Source organism: Chelonoidis abingdonii, chromosome 11, assembly GCF_003597395.2.
Source record: "Chelonoidis abingdonii isolate Lonesome George chromosome 11, CheloAbing_2.0, whole genome shotgun sequence".
Lineage (NCBI taxonomy): Eukaryota > Metazoa > Chordata > Testudines > Testudinidae > Chelonoidis > Chelonoidis abingdonii.
This window is the reverse complement of record NC_133779.1, coordinates 16034126-16050047: the sequence shown is the minus strand read 5'-3', so window position 1 is coordinate 16050047 and position 15922 is coordinate 16034126. Positions and strand designations below refer to the sequence as shown.

General features: G+C 57.9%; 2 protein-coding genes across 2 annotated transcripts in view; one reads left to right on the top strand and one right to left on the bottom strand.

Moving 5' to 3' along the window:
* LOC116834899 (alpha-1B-glycoprotein-like) overlaps positions 1-15922 on the top strand; it is a 110440-nt gene that overhangs the window by 24917 nt on the left and 69601 nt on the right. Inside the window, exon 7 of the mRNA XM_075071268.1 lies at positions 10098-10388. Within this exon, the coding sequence (XP_074927369.1) occupies positions 10098-10388 (291 nt within the window). The remainder of the gene's footprint in view (positions 1-10097; positions 10389-15922) is intronic.
* On the bottom strand, positions 30-3245 carry LOC142047471 (E3 ubiquitin-protein ligase PDZRN3-B-like). Its single transcript, XM_075070527.1, has 2 exons — positions 2517-3245; positions 30-56 (listed from the first exon to the last, which is right to left on the bottom strand). Exons 1-2 carry the CDS (start codon positions 3231-3233, stop codon positions 30-32), a joined length of 744 nt encoding a protein of 247 aa, XP_074926628.1. The 5' UTR covers positions 3234-3245.

The following is a 15922-nucleotide window of genomic DNA, read 5'->3' as shown; positions in this document are numbered from 1 at the left end:
TATCGACAAAAAGCGCCATAATAACATCGCTATTGCACGTTCACACTGCGCTTCCTCTGCCAGGAGAGCGCATCCACGTTTGATGCTCCAGCGTCGTGCATTGTGGGTAGCTCTCCTATCGTGCTACTCGGCACTTTCTGCAGCTAGGACTTGTGGGAAGGTGGGGGGGATCACAGCACGTCATGAGGGCGGGCTCAGCGTCCCATAGTGTGTTATTTTCTGTCCCAGCATCCCCTGTTGTTCCGACTGTGTTTCGCGGCATTTTCCAACGGCCCCTGTTTCCGGTGCACCCGCCATCCCTGTGTGAAAGGATGGATCCCGCCCGGCTCTCTGCTGCTGTGAACGCAGAGCGGCTGGCCAGGTCTTATGTCCTGAGCTCCCAGTGTGAACAGGAACCAGAGCTGCCCGAGCTGCTGTGTGCCGTGGAAAGAAACAACACCAGGTTCCTCCTGGCATTCAGGGAGCAGTTGCACGCGGTGGAGGTTGCTTTGGGGCTCGGGAAACAAGTGCCGAGTGGTGGGATCACATTGTTATGCAGGTCTGGGATAAGCAATGTGTGTGTGTGGGGGGGGGGCACGCGGGGTCACATGCCCCCTGTCATAAACGGATGGTTAAGGGTTAATGTCTCTTTTACCTGTAAAGGGTTAAGAAGCTCAGTAAACCTGGCTGACACCTGACCAGAGGACCAAGAGGGGGACAAGATACTTTCAAATCTTGGTGGAGGGAAGTCTTTGTTTGTGCTTTTTTGTTTTGTTCGTTGTTCGCTCTTGGGACTAAGAGGGACCAGACGTACACCCAGGCTCTCCAAATCTTTCTGAATCAGTCTTTCATGTGTCAGAATTGTAAGTAATAGCCAGGCAAGGTGGATTAGTCTTCTGTTTGTTTTCTCAACTTGTAAATGTTTCTTTTTGCTGGAAGGATTTTTACCTCTGTTTGCTGTAACTCTGAACCTGAGGCTAGAGGGGTCCCTCTGGTCTATATGAATCTAAGTACCCTGTAAAGCATTTTCCATCCTGATTTTACAGAGATAATTTTTACCTTTTCTTTCTTTTAACTTAAAAGCCTTCTTTTAAGAAACCTGATTGATTTGATTTTCCTTGTTTAAGATCCAAGGGATTGGGTCTGAACTCACCAGGGATTGGTGGGGGGAAAGAGGGGGATGGTTAATTCCTCCTTGTTTTTAAGATCCAAGGAGTTTGGATCTGTGTTGAAGCCTCTCAAGGCAACCAGGGAGGGGAAAGTCTGGCAGGAAAGGAGGGAGATGGTTAATTTCTCCTTGTTTTAAAGATCCAAGGGGTTGGAATCTGTGTTCCCCAGGCAAGGTTTTTGGGGAACAGAAAGTGGCCAGACACTAAATTCTGGGTGGTGGCAGTGTACCAAGATCTAAGCTAGTAATTAATCTTAGAAGTGCTCATGCAGGTCCCCACAGATTTCTTCCAGGGGTGCGAGTTGGCCTGTGCGTGGGAAAGGCACCAGCAGCGACGCTCCTGCTGAGACCCACTAGGCATTGCCCAGAGCTGGAAGTGAGGGCCGGGCTGGCAGTGCAGCTCTCTGCCAGAGGGGCCTGGGGAAGCCGGCTAGTCCCCCGCTTCCTCGCCCGGCAGCTGCATGGCCCTGTGAGAATAACTCCTCTTCACGGGTGACACGGGTCTGGTGAACTGAGTATTAATCCAGCAGGGAAATGTATGTACCTGCTCGAGTGCGGGTCTGGAGTAGCCTGCCTGGATGCGCAGAAGGGAGCTCAGGAGTTGGAGCAATGGGGGGGGGGCAGCAGGGGCCAGGGGTGATATGGAGGTTGGGGGGCTGGGGAGGGAGCAGGGACCAAGGGGCCAAAATACATATTTGCTTAGGGCATCATTTCCCGAAGAGATGACCGTGGCAGGACCGGCCTTAAGGTGTGGGCGAGATGGGCGACCCCCAGGTGCCACGGTCACGAGGATGTTGCTGGAGGACCTTGGCAGTCGCTAGGAAGCGGCTTGTGGCTGTGGTGTGGTGGGGGGTATCTTTGCGACCCTCACCCCACTATCTGCAGGTTACCCCTCGCCCGTCTGGGATGACGAACCGCTGCTACAGAACGGTCGGATGCGGGAGCCCCTCCTGGGCCTGCATGCAGAGCTCGCCCCAGCCCTGCGGCGCAAGGACACCCAGATGAGAGACGTCTCTCGTGGAGAAGTGCCCGCGATCGCTCTGTGGACATTGGCGATTCCAGACTGCTACTGGTCAGTCGTGAATCCACAGGAAGTGGGGAAGTCGACCGCGGGTGCCCGCGTTAACACTAGCGCGTGGAGCCGTTAATCGCACCTCGCTGCGAAGGACCATGACTCTCCACAATTGTCGTGCGGAAATAGCGGAGGGGCTTTGCCGCAAAAGCAGGCGCTGGGGTGACTTAAGGAGGGTTGGCAGGAGGGAAGGGGACAGGGGGCAGAGAGAGAGGAGCACCTGAGGGCGCTGACTCCTGGGCCGAGCCGTGCGGGCAGCCAGCGAGGGCGGCTGCCCCCCCACCGCCGCCCCTTTACCTTGCAGGGCGGCGCGGCCAGGCTGCGGCTGAGCGAGTCGAGGCGGGCGCTGTACTCCGTGAACTTCTTCTGGTAGCGCAGCGCTGTCATCTGCAGCTCCAGCTGCACGGCCGAGAGCTGGGCCAGCAGCGACTTCTCCCGCTTGCCGGCCCGCAGCGCCTCCTTCTTCAGCTCCTTCTCCAGCCCGCCGACCTTAGCCTGCAGGCAGCTGTTGTGGCCCTGGAGGGCTTCCAGGCAGCAGTGGCCGCCGGCGCGTTGCTCCCGGTGGGTCAGCACCAAGCCGCAGCCCCGCTCGCAGATGCCCACCGGCCTGGCCTCGCAGCTCTCCCGCATGTGGGCGTCCACGTCGCGCCGGTTCAGCACCTCGCTGCACCCCGGGTGGCGGCAGCGGGCCGGCGAGTAGTCGCACCGCTCGGCGTGGGCGCCCAGCTGCTGCAGCTTCACCACTTGCCCGCAGCCCCGGGCGTGGTGCTCGCACTTGATGTCCAGCTTGAGGATAAGGCTCTTGAGCGGCAGGACGTGGTTGAGCTCCTTGGTGGAGATGCGCTGGCACTGCACCGGGCAGCTGCCCTGCTGCACGACCCAGGGCAGCACGCAGCCCGCGCAGAACACATGGCCGCACGGGGTGGTCAGCGGGTCCTCCAGAACTTTGTTGCACAGGTTGCACTTGAAGTCGGGATCCACCTCCCCGCTGAAGCGGTCCAGCTCGAACCCCATTCTCTGGGCTCAGCCAAACGCACCCGAATTGGGGGGCTGGGGGAGGGAGCAGGGACCAAGGGGCCAAAATACATATTTGCTTAGGGCATCATTTTCCCGAAGGATGACCGTGGCAGGACCGGCCTTAAGTGTGGGCGAGATGGGCGACCCCCCAGGTGCCACGGTCACGAGGATGTTGCTGGAGGGACCTTGGCAGTCGCTAGGAAGCCGGCTGTGGCTGTGGTGGTGGTGGGGGGGTATCTTTGCGACCCCTCACCCCACTATCTGCAGTTACCCCTCGCCCGGTCTGGGATGACGAACCGCTGCTACAGAACGGTCGGATGCGGGAAGCCCCCTCCCTGGGCCTGCATGCAGAGCTCGCCCCAGCCCTGCGGCGCAAGGACACCCAGATGAGAGACGTCTCTCGTGGAGAAGTGCCCGGCGATCGCTCTGTGGACATTGGCGATTCCAGACTGCTACTGGTCAGTCGTGAATCCACAGGAAGTGGGGAAGTCGACCGCGGGTGCCGCGTTAACACTAGCGCGTGGAGCCGTTAATCGCACCTCGCTGCGAAGGACCATGACTCTCAACAATGTGCGTGAAATAGCGGAGGGGCTTTGCGCAATGGGATTCCCTAACCGCGGTGCAGCAATAGAGGGAACGCAGGTCCCAATTTTTGCCCCGGACCATCTTGCGACGGACACATCAGTAGGAAGGGGGACTTCTCCAGGGTGTTGCAGGCACCTGTGGGTCACTGTGGGTGTTTCACTGACCTCAGCGCAGGGTGCTCTGAGAAGGAGCATGACGCTCACATTGTCAGGAACACCGGCGTGGACAGAAACTGCAAGCAGGGACTTTCTTTCCACACCAGAAGATTCCAGTGGCGGGTGTTGAAATGCCCAGAGTGATCCTGGGAGAGCTGGCTTAGCCCTTACTCCCAGGGCTCATGAAGCCTGACACGGGAACCCTGGACAGCAGCAAGGAGTCCTTCAAACCCAGGCTGAGCTGGTGCAGCACGACCGTGGGGGGAACCAACCCAACCCAACCCGGAACTGCGCCAGCCGGGCTGGGTACCGGGAGAGGGGACTCACCATAGAATCAGCCCTGGAAACATGCTTGTGGTGCCCAAGGAGCCGCCCCGGAAGCTGGGGCTGGTTGGATGGGATGGGGGCAGTGACTCCTGGTGCATGGGCCCAGACACTGGGGGGGCACCCCCCACCCTTCCCTCACCACCTGACCGCCAGCTCCCCTGATACCTCCTGCCCTGCAGGTCACTGCCAGGGAGCTGGTGGGGGCATCCCAGGGGTGGGGGCAGGATCTGGGGGATCTGACTGTGGAGTTGGGCCCAGCTGGGTGCCTGAGTCCTGGGGCAATAACCCCGCTTCTTGGGCCACATGACATCCCCCTGGCAATAGGAGTGAGCATTACCCAGAATTCCCTCTGCTCTTTCTTCCCTTCCCCCCACTGAGGTCTCAGGGGACCCCTGACCCACCCCCAATAGACATCCTGCTGCATCTGGCTGGGCCCTGGGCACCGCTGGGACGTGGGGGGCAGCGGGTAACATATAGCCTCCCTCAGCGCGCCCTTCCTGGCTGGGTTTGGCAGAAGCCAAGACAGCCTGGGACTGAAACTAGAAATATAGCATAACTCTGAGGTGCTATTGTAATTATGCAAAGCAAGAGTCATTAATGGTGGTTTAGCATGTTGAGGGCTCCCATTGACTAGGACAATGGCTGTAGGTGGCTCTGTTTTCCTGAGAGCCTCCACCGGTGCGCTCTGGGTATCAGTCGCCGCCGCGATCCGTCGGCCGCCGAGAGGGGTCCGGGCAAGGCTGATTTTAGCCTCGATGCCCACCCAGGGACGCCAAAACTGTTGCAGGCACAGAGGGTGCCAGAGGCAAGCAACAGTGGTTTGTGCCCGGAGTGCTTAGCGCCAATAAACGCACCAGAGTGGAGAAGCAAGCAAAGTTTATTTGAGATCTCAAAGCGGTGCTGGGACACTTAGCACGTCTCAAATCCAGCACACCTACACAAGCGGCTTTTCCCTTTTTATAAGTTTTTTTTTCTCTTTCTTCTTTCTCCCCCCCCGCCTCCTTCTTCCTCCCCCTGTAGCAGTTACTTAAGTGCAGTTGCATTAAGTAATCTTGGCCGCAGCAGCTCGTTAGTAAGTTTTCCTTCTGCAAGTTATCTTGTCCTTCTGCTAAAGGTGCACAGGCCCCATTATTTCTGCTTTAGACCCGTTAGAACTGTTGCAACTGATAACGGCTGTTACACCAGGCCTTTTAGGTCAATTAATGTTTAAACATGGAAGGACTCTTGTTTGCTGAGGCCGAAAACCAGGAAGGCTCCACACCCTTGTGGCCTTCCACCCTCCCGAGTTACTTAGGGTTACTCTTAGTGACACCAATAGTCCCAGTAAAACTCCCTTACAACATTTCCAGATCAATACTCCCCACTCCCTGCTGAATCACAGTGACCTCTCCTGAGTCCCCACAGAGACATAGAGAAGCTGGGAGCTGCATGATGTATGGCCAGGCTGAAGGACCCAAGGTTTCCTGGGTTTTGCAGGGACCTCTGCTTGCTTTCGCTGTTCTAGATTTCGCCTGCAGATTAGAGACAATGTGTGATGGACACAGGAAGAGATGACACATTGTCGACTTCCTGTAACTGGAGCCACAAGCTGAGTTCCTCATTTGGGGCTTGGTTGAGTTGAGCTTTGGGGTGTTGGTGGCAGCGCTGAGGGGTCCGTCGCTGCCCTCATCATGGCATCTGCTCTCACCATCCTCCTCCTCAGTGAGTATCGAATAAAGCCAGGGCGTGTGCCCATGGAGGGTGGGATCTGAGACTAGGGCGTGTGCCCATGAGGGGTGGGGGGTGGCAGAATCTGAGTCCAGGGCATGTGTCCATGCAGGGAAACGGACACCAGAGCATGTGCCCATGGGGTGGGGGTGGGGGTCTGAGACCAGGATGTAGGATCCAGTTGCTCTGGGATCTGGTTATTAATGAGTCGTCTCCCCTCCAGGCTGCTGGCTGGCCGGGCACAATGGGGTGTGGGGAGGTGAGTATCAGTCTGTGGGGAGGACGATAACATCAAAGACGGGGGAGGGGATACATGGGGTGGGGAAAAGAGGAACTGAGCCCTGAACCTTCCCCCAAACTCAGCCTAAACTCACCCTGTGAACTCAGACCCGTCCCGGCCCTGCTAGGGAATAACTAGGAGCCGAATCAGGCTCGTGGGGTCTTATGAAGCAGACGTGTCTCGTTCAATGTCCTCTCCCACCCCCTACCCCCGCCTATGAGGATCAGGGTTGGGGACGGCATGTGGATTTATTTCTGTCATGGACTCACAGATCGTGCCCACTCTTGGCCCCGTACGGTCCGTGGGGGGTGCCCCTTTCAGTGAGACAGCCCTTCTCAGGGACACACTCTCTCTTGGGGTCTGGCTCCTCTACCTCCCAGAGCCGCACCTCTCTGAGCCTTAGCACGTCTGTCTCTGCCCTGGGCCCCCTCAGGGAGTCCATGTGCTTTGGACCCCCGGGGCCTCCACCCCCAAAGGGGTTGATGCCCCCTGTTCTCTAGCCCGGAGCAACTCTCAGCCAGCGTAAAACAGGAGGGTTTATTGAGCGTTGAACCCAGCACAGGAAACTCTCAAGGCCTCAGGCCTGGCCTCCCTCAGTCCAGCACATCCCAGTCTCCCCTGCAGCCAGATGGGCTCTGCCTGCTCCCCCTCTGCAGCCCAAAGTTCCCCTGCAGCCAGCTGGGCCTCCGATACCCAAGCCTCCTCTGTCCATTGTCTTCTCTCCAGGTAAACAGGGTCATAAACAGGAAGGCCTGGGTCTCCTCTCCTCTCAGCCCTCCTCTGGCCCCTCTAGCTGGAACCAGCTGGTCAGGTCACCGGGGTCCTCTCTCTGCAGCCCATTGTCCCCCCACTGGCCAGAACCGGCTGTGACTCAGGTCACCAGCCACTGGGGTCTCCATCCTCCAGGCCATCGGCCAGGGTGTTGCGTCTCTCTCTGATCCTCTGTAACAACAAACTCCCTCTCCCCTCCCCTCGTTAAACCAGTAACACCCAGGGACACTGAGTCCCCCCTGTGCATGCAACCCACTGGAAAACACAGAAGACCCCCCACTTCGTCACGATTTCAGCTCATACAAAGGCTAACAGGGCCTGTTTGTGGGCTCTAGATCCCGTCGGGGAACCGGAACGTTCACAGTCAGTGCAGCCATGGGGGAAAACCCCCCAGATCCTCTCCTGCCCCCAGATCCACCCCGAACAGCTCCCTCCCCTGCACTCACAGCTTCCCCACCCCACATCCCAAGGCTTGGGGAACGGTGGGTCTTGTGAGTTTCCTGCCGGTCACAGACTTTATTTCCAACCCTGGGACAGGGGGCAGAGCTGCATCAGGCCCATGGCTCAGGCTCCCTGGCTGGCCTCAGGTGTGGGGGCATGGCAGGTGATCTCTCATGCAGTCGGGCCCTGAGCTACGTAATAATTGGAAATATACCAATCTCCTAGAACTGGAAGGGGTCTTGAAAGGTCATTGAGTCCAGGCCCCTGCCTTCACTAGCAGGACCAATTTTTTTGCCCTAGATCCTTAAGTGGCCCCCTCAAGGATTGAACTCACAACCCTGGGTTTAGTAGGCCACTGCTCAAAGCACCGTGAACCCCCTGCCCCTGAGCCCCATGGGCAGGCAGTGCCAACCCTGGTAGGGGGCAGACTCCTAGAGAGGCCGAATGAAGGATGGACTGAATTGGGATGGGGGGCGGGGGGTGCAGGGGAGCAGGGTGCACCGATGGGATGCTCAGAGCCAGGCTCTGCCCTGATCCCTGGGCCCAGCAGAAGGGACCCCTGACTGGGGAGTGGTGACGGAGTCATTTGGAGGTTCCCCAGCCAGGGGGAGAAGCAGCCCCTGGAGATTTGGGGCAGAGGAAGGCCGGAGGCTGGGGCTGCTCTGGCCTAACACAGGACTGGGGTCACCCAGACTGGCAAACGTAGCTGTAGCTGCTCAGCATCGCACGGCTGGAACTGGAGTCGGTTGGCTGGCTGGGGCTGACCGGGGACTGGGGCTGTGCCGGGGGTCCTCTGGCAACGGGAGTGGGAGGCTGTCGTGGGGTTCTGGCTAGTCGGGGTTTCTCTGGCCGGGGGAGGGGGTGTCGAGGGGCACTCGGGGCTCCTGCCACTAGAAGTGGGGCCTTGTGCAGTGTGTGTGGGTGGGTGGGGGCTGCAGGGCCATCGTCCTGGAAAGGGGGGTCCACCCACCGCCCATGGGGGATGGAGTCACTGGGGGGGAGCAGCAGCCACTGGAGATTGAGGGAGGGGGGGATCCCTGTCCCCAGGGGAGCTGTGGAGCAGGAGGCCTTTCCCAGGGGGATACTCCCCATCTTGGGGGACACCCAGAGAGCTAGGGGCCCAGGGGCTGCTCAGCCGGTCCCTCCCCACTCCCCAGGAAACCCAGTACTCAGTCGGGAGCTGTTCTGGAGAGGGGCCGGTGGCTGGGTCGTTGTGTCGGCCCCTCCCTGCCCGGGGTCTGCGTCTCACAGCCTGTCTGCTTCCCACTGCAGAGCCCAGCTACCCCAAACCCAGTATCTCCCTGCTGAGCCCCAGTGGGGAGGTCTCCCTGGGGGAAACTGTGAGCATCTGGTGTAAGAGACAGCGCCAGGGCCTGCGGTTCGTGCTGAATAAAGAGGGACGTCATTTCCCACCTGTGGATTCGGACGGGTTTGGGGCTGTTTTTCCCATCATCAACGTGAGCAGGGAGGACGGTGGGATCTACAACTGCTCCTATCACAGCCAATCCGAGCCGTTCAACATGTCATACCCCAGTGACCCCATGGAGCTGGTGGTGAGAGGTGAGGGGCCCGGCTCGGCGTCCCCGTTCTCAGCCCCATCCTCAGCCAGACCCTCACAGGGGCTCGGTGCCAATGGGACACTCAGAGCCAGGCTCTGCCCTGAGCCCTGACCCAGCAGAGGGACACCCGGCCGGGGAGCAGGGACAGAGTCACTAGGGGGTTCCCCACCCAGGGGAGAGCAGCGGCCCTGGAGACTACTTTAATGCTGTCCCCAGTTTGTATGAACCGTGAGTCGCTATTTAATCCCGCGGTCCCATCCCCTCTGTTCTCCAGCGCTCGCCCCAGGCAGTGCCCCAGCGCGGGTTGAATGAGGCAGGGGCTGCAGGAGAATAAATGGTTTGGTGGACACGGCGTTGGGCTGGGACCCAGGAGATCTGGACCAGCTCTTGGTGCAGCCACAGACTCTGTGTGATGGGAGCACGTCGTGGTTTTCAAAAGTGTCCTTCATTGTGGGGGGGGGGGGGCCTCAATCTTCAGGGATCTCAGGCCGAGTGCCCACAAACCGAGATGCCCACAGTTACTGGAGACCTCTGCAAACCCTGGCCTCAAAAGTGCTGGATACCTTGTGTTGGGGGAGCATGTAGGGCCCCTGCCATAATCAGGGCCCTGTTGTGCCAGGCGCTGCATAAACACAGAATGAGGAGACAGTTCCTGCCGCTGGGAGCTTAGTGAGGAAAGTGAATCTGTCTGTGCCTCAGTTTCCCACTCTGTAGATTGGGAGGCTGACTGCCTTCTTGTGTGCGGCTTGGGGCCTGTGGTGCTGGGCGGTGCCGGACACCAGAAACCAGCCTGTGAGTTGCTCTGTGCTCAGGGGGCTGGATGCAGTGAACGAGGCAGGAGCCATGCACGGGCATATGAGGATCCCAAGCACTAGGGAGCTGCAGCTCCATGTCTGTGGTGCTCGCAGGGCGGGATTCTGGGTAGGGGGAAATCTGGGAGAGAATCTGGATCTGCCTATGCCTGGGGGTAGGCCGGGGGGGCCGGGGCTGGGTAGGTGCCCGGGTCTGGCTCTCACATCCTGTCTCCTGTGCGCAGATCCCAGCTTAACCAGACCCAACATCTCTCTGAGCCTCACTGGGGTCATGGCCCCAGGAGCAGATGTCATCATCTGGTGTCAGGGGCAGCGCCGGGACGTGAGGTTCTTCCTGCACAAGGCTGGAGACCTGAACTTGCAGCAACAGATGGACCCTACTGGGGCCGGGGCCGTGTTCCGCATCCCCAGCGTGGGCCGGCAGCACGGAGGGAGCTACAGCTGCAGCTACCGGCCCCAGTCAGAGCCCTTTGTCTCCTCGCAGCCCAGTGACACCGTGCAGCTGGTGGTAGCAGGTGAGGGGACCGGCTCCATGTTCCCGCTCCCAGCCAGACCCTCGTGGGGGGCTCCATGCTGCTAGGATGCTCAAAGCCAGGCTCTGCCCTGAGCCCTGGGCCCAGCAGAGGGGACGCCCAGCCGGGGAGCGGGGACAACGTGGATGGTGGATATAATAGTCCAGAGAAAGCGTTGCCTTCCCTGGCTGGAGCCGCTGCCAAGGGATGCTGGGCTGTGGTTGGCCAGCTGGCCGGGGCCAGGGCTGGGGTCACTCGGGCTGGCTGGTGCCACTGGGGCTGCTTGGCATGGCATGACTGGGGCTTGGGTTGGTTGGGCGGCTGTGGCTGACCCGGGACTGGGCTGGGACTGGCGAGCCGGCTGGGGCCTGGGGTCACTTGGGCCAGCTGACATGACTGGGGTTGCTCGGGCTGGCCAGGCTGGGGCTGGGCTCAGTCGGCCGGCAAGGCTGGGGCTTGGGTCGGTTGGCTGGCTGCGGCTGACCCGGGACTGGGGCTGTGCTGGGGGTCCTCTGGCGGTGGGGGTGGGGCCTGTCTCGGGGTTCAGGCAGGCCCAGGGGTTCTGTGGACGGGAGGGGGTGGCAAGGGGCAATCAGGGCTCCTGCCACTAGAAGCGGGGCCTTGTGCAGTGGTGAGGGGGGGCTGCAGGGCCAGCCTGCTGGAAAGGGGGGTCCACCCACCGCCCATGGGGGATGGGGTCACTGAGGGGAGCAGCAGCACTGGAGATTTCAGTCCAAGGGCTGGGGGATCCCTTGCTCCAGGGCTCCATCTCGGGGGACACACAGAGCTTTTGGGGCCTAGGGGCTGCCCAGCTGTCCCCGTCCACTCCCCTGGAGGCCCAACACTCAATGAGGAGCTGTGCTGGGTGGGGGCCGGTGGCTGGGTCACTGTGTCAGCCTCTCCCCGCACAGAGTCTGTGTCTCATGGCCTTTCTCTTTCTGCTCCCAGAGCCCACTCTGCCCAAACCCTCCATCAGCCCCAGCAGGGAGGTCTCCGTGGGGGGATCTGTGTCCATCCAGTGTCTGGGGCTGCGCCCGGGCGTGCGGTTCGTGCTGAATAAAGGGGGACGCCATGCTGCACATGTGGATACGGACAAGTCGCAGTTTGTGTTTCCCATCAACAATGTGCAGTGGGAGCAAGGCGGGAACTACAGCTGCTCCCATCACAGCAGATCGGAGCCGTTCACCGAGTGGAGTGACCCTGTGGAGCTGGTGGTGAGAGGTGAGGGGCCCGGCTCGGCGTCCCCATTCCCAGCCCCATCCCCAGCCAGACCCTCGCGGGGATCTCAGAGCGAGTCTGGGCTGTCAGTATTAGCACCCCCTGGCTTGATACAGCCCCATTTGGCCCCCTTCTCCTCCTCCTGGCCTTCCTCTGTTACAGGAAAACCTGAGGAAGTGAGTGCTCCACCCAGTGAGGGAAGGGTTAAACCCGCTGCTAAGGCTCCATCAGCCCCCTCCCTTTCCTGTGTAAAGAAAAGAAAAGCCAAAGCCGGGCTGGGAAGGGGTCACGGCTTGGATGGGACACAGGGAAGGAAATCCAGGGGGTGGGGCAGGGGCCCAGCAGGGGGCGTCTCCCCTGGCAGTCAGGGCTGGCCCCAAAGCCCCTGGGCAGCACTAGGGGGCGCTGTGCTGCAGGTGGTGGGGCAGGGAGCTCAGCAGGGGGCCCTGGGGGGCAGGGGGTGGGGCAGGGGGTGCACTAGGGGGTACTGCTCTGCCAGGGGCTGGACCCTGTTTCTAGGGTATCCAGGATCATCAGCTGGAGGGGGGCAGGGCTCCTCCTGGCAGAGCGTGGGGGGCAGGGACTCTTTCCTGACCCCCACCCCGTCCTGGCCGCCCTGTAGGGCTGAGGGGCAGCGCTGATACATGGGGATCAGGGTCGACTCATGGACAAATCTGTTTTGTGTCTCTGCAGGGTAAGGATCAGCCCTGAGACAGAGCAGATCTACTCCCCACCCTGATCTACCTGCCCTAGGATTCAGGACTCCTGGTTTCTCTCCCCAGCTCAGGGAGGGGAGTGGGATCTAGTGGGTAGATAAGGGGGGCTGGGAGTCAAGACTCCTGGGTTCTCTCCCTGGCTCGGGATGGGAAGTGGTGTCTAGTTGTTACAACAGGGGGGTGAGGAGGTTTTAATGTTGTACTTTTTAGTTATTTTCCTAATGAGAGGTTGATCCTCATGAGTTGATGACCATGAAAATGGTTGGTTTGCAACTCAATAGAGTCTTTATGCTAAATCTGGTGCTTTTTCTGTTGCTAACCATGATGGCAAACTATAGCTGTGCACATTGATTTAAGCAGTTCTATGGAGTAATTTACATTTCTTCCATCTAATTTTTACATTTTGAGTATGTGGGAAATGGCAAATGATTCATTTATTTCCTAGACGATGTTTTTTTGTTTTTTTTTGTTACTTCTGATTTGTCCAAGCTCTGTTTGGATGGAAATTCAAATGCACAGAAACAGCATTTTCAATATGTTTATTAATTAAATAAAACTACTTTAAATCTGCTGAATACATAATAACAAAAAAGTTACTGAAACGTATTTTTCATTTAAACCTAACTGATGTAAGGAGGTATCTGCAATTGTTTCTGGTCATCGTATCTCTCAGATATTAGAACTAATAGATCTGATCCCCTCACATATAGTATTTATTCATCAATTGGAAGAGGAAAAGAAACTCTCCTGCTTTCTCAACTCCCTGTCAGTATCCAAAATTTGAATGAACATGTATTGAACTGAATTAGGTGAATACACCGAAATAAAGAAAATATTCGTTCTGGGCCTGCAGAAGAGGCTACTGCTGTCCAAAGCTGGTTTTACCATTTCAACACACTCTGGTTCCAGGTGCTCAGCCACTGACTTCCGCAAATTCAGCGGTTTGACTTCCATTAAAACTGGGCAGCGAACATGGCCTAAACTAGAGCAAGTTTAGGCATTAACACGGGTGGTCAGAATTTCAAATTTAATCCCCAATAGCCTTGTTTTTTTAAAAAACAACAACCCCCCACGTTTTTAATTTAAATGAAAACAATCCAGCTGACATTTTTCTTAAATCCCTTTTGTGTTTTTTTTGTTTTTGAAAAAATCCTTTTGATTCACCCTGATTTTAGAAGAACTTCCACATTCAAGAGAACCATAAACTGCGCGTATTCAGTTAAAGGAGAGAAGGCAGCAAAATTCATCACATCAATAATTCATTGAAAATTATTCACTCGATCTTAGAAGAGACTAACTAGAGGGTCGGACGTTGGTTTGTTACTGGTTTCCATCCCTGAACCGGTAACAATTGCATGGGATAGTGCCCCGAACCCTCCAGTTTATTGGCAAATCGTCTGACCCATTCCTCGTCTGGCCTTCTTCTTTTATAAGTTTCAGATCAACAAAAACTTCCCCTCGGGAGTCAGTGCCCATGTGGTGAGGCAGGAAGAGGAGCCTGAGCAGTCGCCTTGTGACATCCAAGGTAACTCAGCAACCCCCCATCAGTCACTCACTCCCCTAACCCTGATCTTAAATTCTCCCCCTGCCACCTGCCTGGGTCATCTCCCCCATTGAAACCTTGACTCATTTTAACCAATGGGGTTGAATTATGCAAATCACCTGGAGACAGCACTGACTGGCTGATTTCACTCTGATGTCACAAAGCGCCTCTGCCTGGCACCAATTTAAGGGTATGGTGCAGAAAATCAGGTCTTTCTGGTGCTGCTGTTTTCCAATTGTCACCAAAACCAACAAGGTTCCTCCCACCGATGCCCAGAAATTTTGGAATCGATTTAACGTTGTCTTAAAAAATGATTGTGTTACAGACAGACAAAGAAATGCCATTGAACTGATGTAGGGAGCTACAGCTGCCCATATAGCAACAAATCAGTCTTGCCTGGCTGGTCAGAGCCCAGTGACTCCATGGAGCTAGTGGTAGCAGGTGAGGGCCCAGCTCAGTGTCCCTGCTCCACACCCAGCCGGGCCCTCAGGAGATCTCGGCACTTGGCTCTGCCCCAGGCCCAGCAGAGGGGACGCCTGGCTGGGGAGCGGAAACAGACTCACTGGGGGGTTCCCTGCTGGGATAAGGAGCAGCTGCTGGAGATTTGGGACGGGGGGGATTTCTCAAAAACAATCACGAAACAGCTGCAGTGGGGAGACCCCAAGAATTCCTGGGCAGCTGAAGTAGGGTGAGAAAGAAAACAGATGGCTGAAACGGCTCCCCACAGCCCTGGCTGAAACGGCTCGTAGAGTTTGGAGGGAGGCTGCCCAGCGTTGGGAGAGAGACACCAGCAGCCAGCGAGGTACCAACCAGCACCAGAAATGCAGGGACCAATTGAGCGGGAGCCAGTGGAAAGGGACCCGGTGGCCGAGCTGTGTCATCCAAGGGCGGCAGGCCCACAGCTGGCAGGGAGAAAGTCCTGTTGAGGAGGGACAGAGAAGGCAGGGATGGACTAGCTGTCTTGATCTGAGCTGGAACTCAGAACTAGGGTGACCACATAGCATGGATGAAAAGCTGGGACCCCTTACCCCTCAGCTCCACTTCCATTGGGTTGTGGGCATCAGCAAATCTCTTCACCTGGGTCGCCAAAAAAAAGTTTGAAAATCACTGCTCTAGTGAACCAAGTACCAGGCTAGACCTCAGGACTCCTGGGTTCTATGCCCAGGTCTGGACTTTGACCAGATCCCCTCACTCAGTGCCTCAGTTTCCCCATCTGTGCAATAGGAGAGTGCATCCTCGGCTTGAAAAAGCCCCGGCCCCAAGCCTGTGTAACGCTGGTGAGGGAAAGAGTTTCCACCCCCCCTGAGCCCTCTGGGCCTGTGAGACCCTCTGCAAAGAGCAGCAGGCAACGGGAGTTTGGGGGACAGGCCAAGGGTGTGGGGGAGGGATTAGTGGGAAGATGGGCTGATATCAGGGACGGAGTGGGGAAAGGAATTTGAGGGGAGAGAGATGGGGGGGCGGGTGGATGCTGGAGGGGCAACAGGACGGACGTTTGAGGGGAAACAGGAGAGGGGAAGGAGGTGGAAGGGGAATGGGGCGAGCGGGACAGGGGGATGGGGATGGACTCCCCCCTTACAGAATCAGGGTCGGCAGCATAGGCACCAACTCCGTGGGTGCTGCGGGGCTGGAGCACCCATGGGGAAAAATTAGTGGGTGCTCCGCATCCACCAGCAGCCAAGCTCCCCCCCCAACAGCTGTTTGGTGGCACTTAGGACTTTTCAGGAGGGAGGGAGAGGAGTGGGGACATGGCACGCTCAGGGGAGGAGGCGATAAAGAGGCAGGGCCAGGCTGGGAATTTGGGGGAAGGGAGTGGAATTGGGGCAGGGCAGGGCAAGGGTGGGGCAGGGGCGGATGTTCGAGCACCCACGGGGCAGAGGGGAAGTCGGCGCCTATGGCCGGCGGACGGGGTGTGTGTGGAGGGATTTGTTTTCTGGACAAAACTCTGGCTGAGCTGGGGCACTTCTGGTTGGCTGCAGGGGGAGGGAGCCAGGGGCAAGTGACTCCTCCCCATTGCCCCCCATGGCTATGGGGCAGATTCACCCTGAAATGCTCACAAGGGG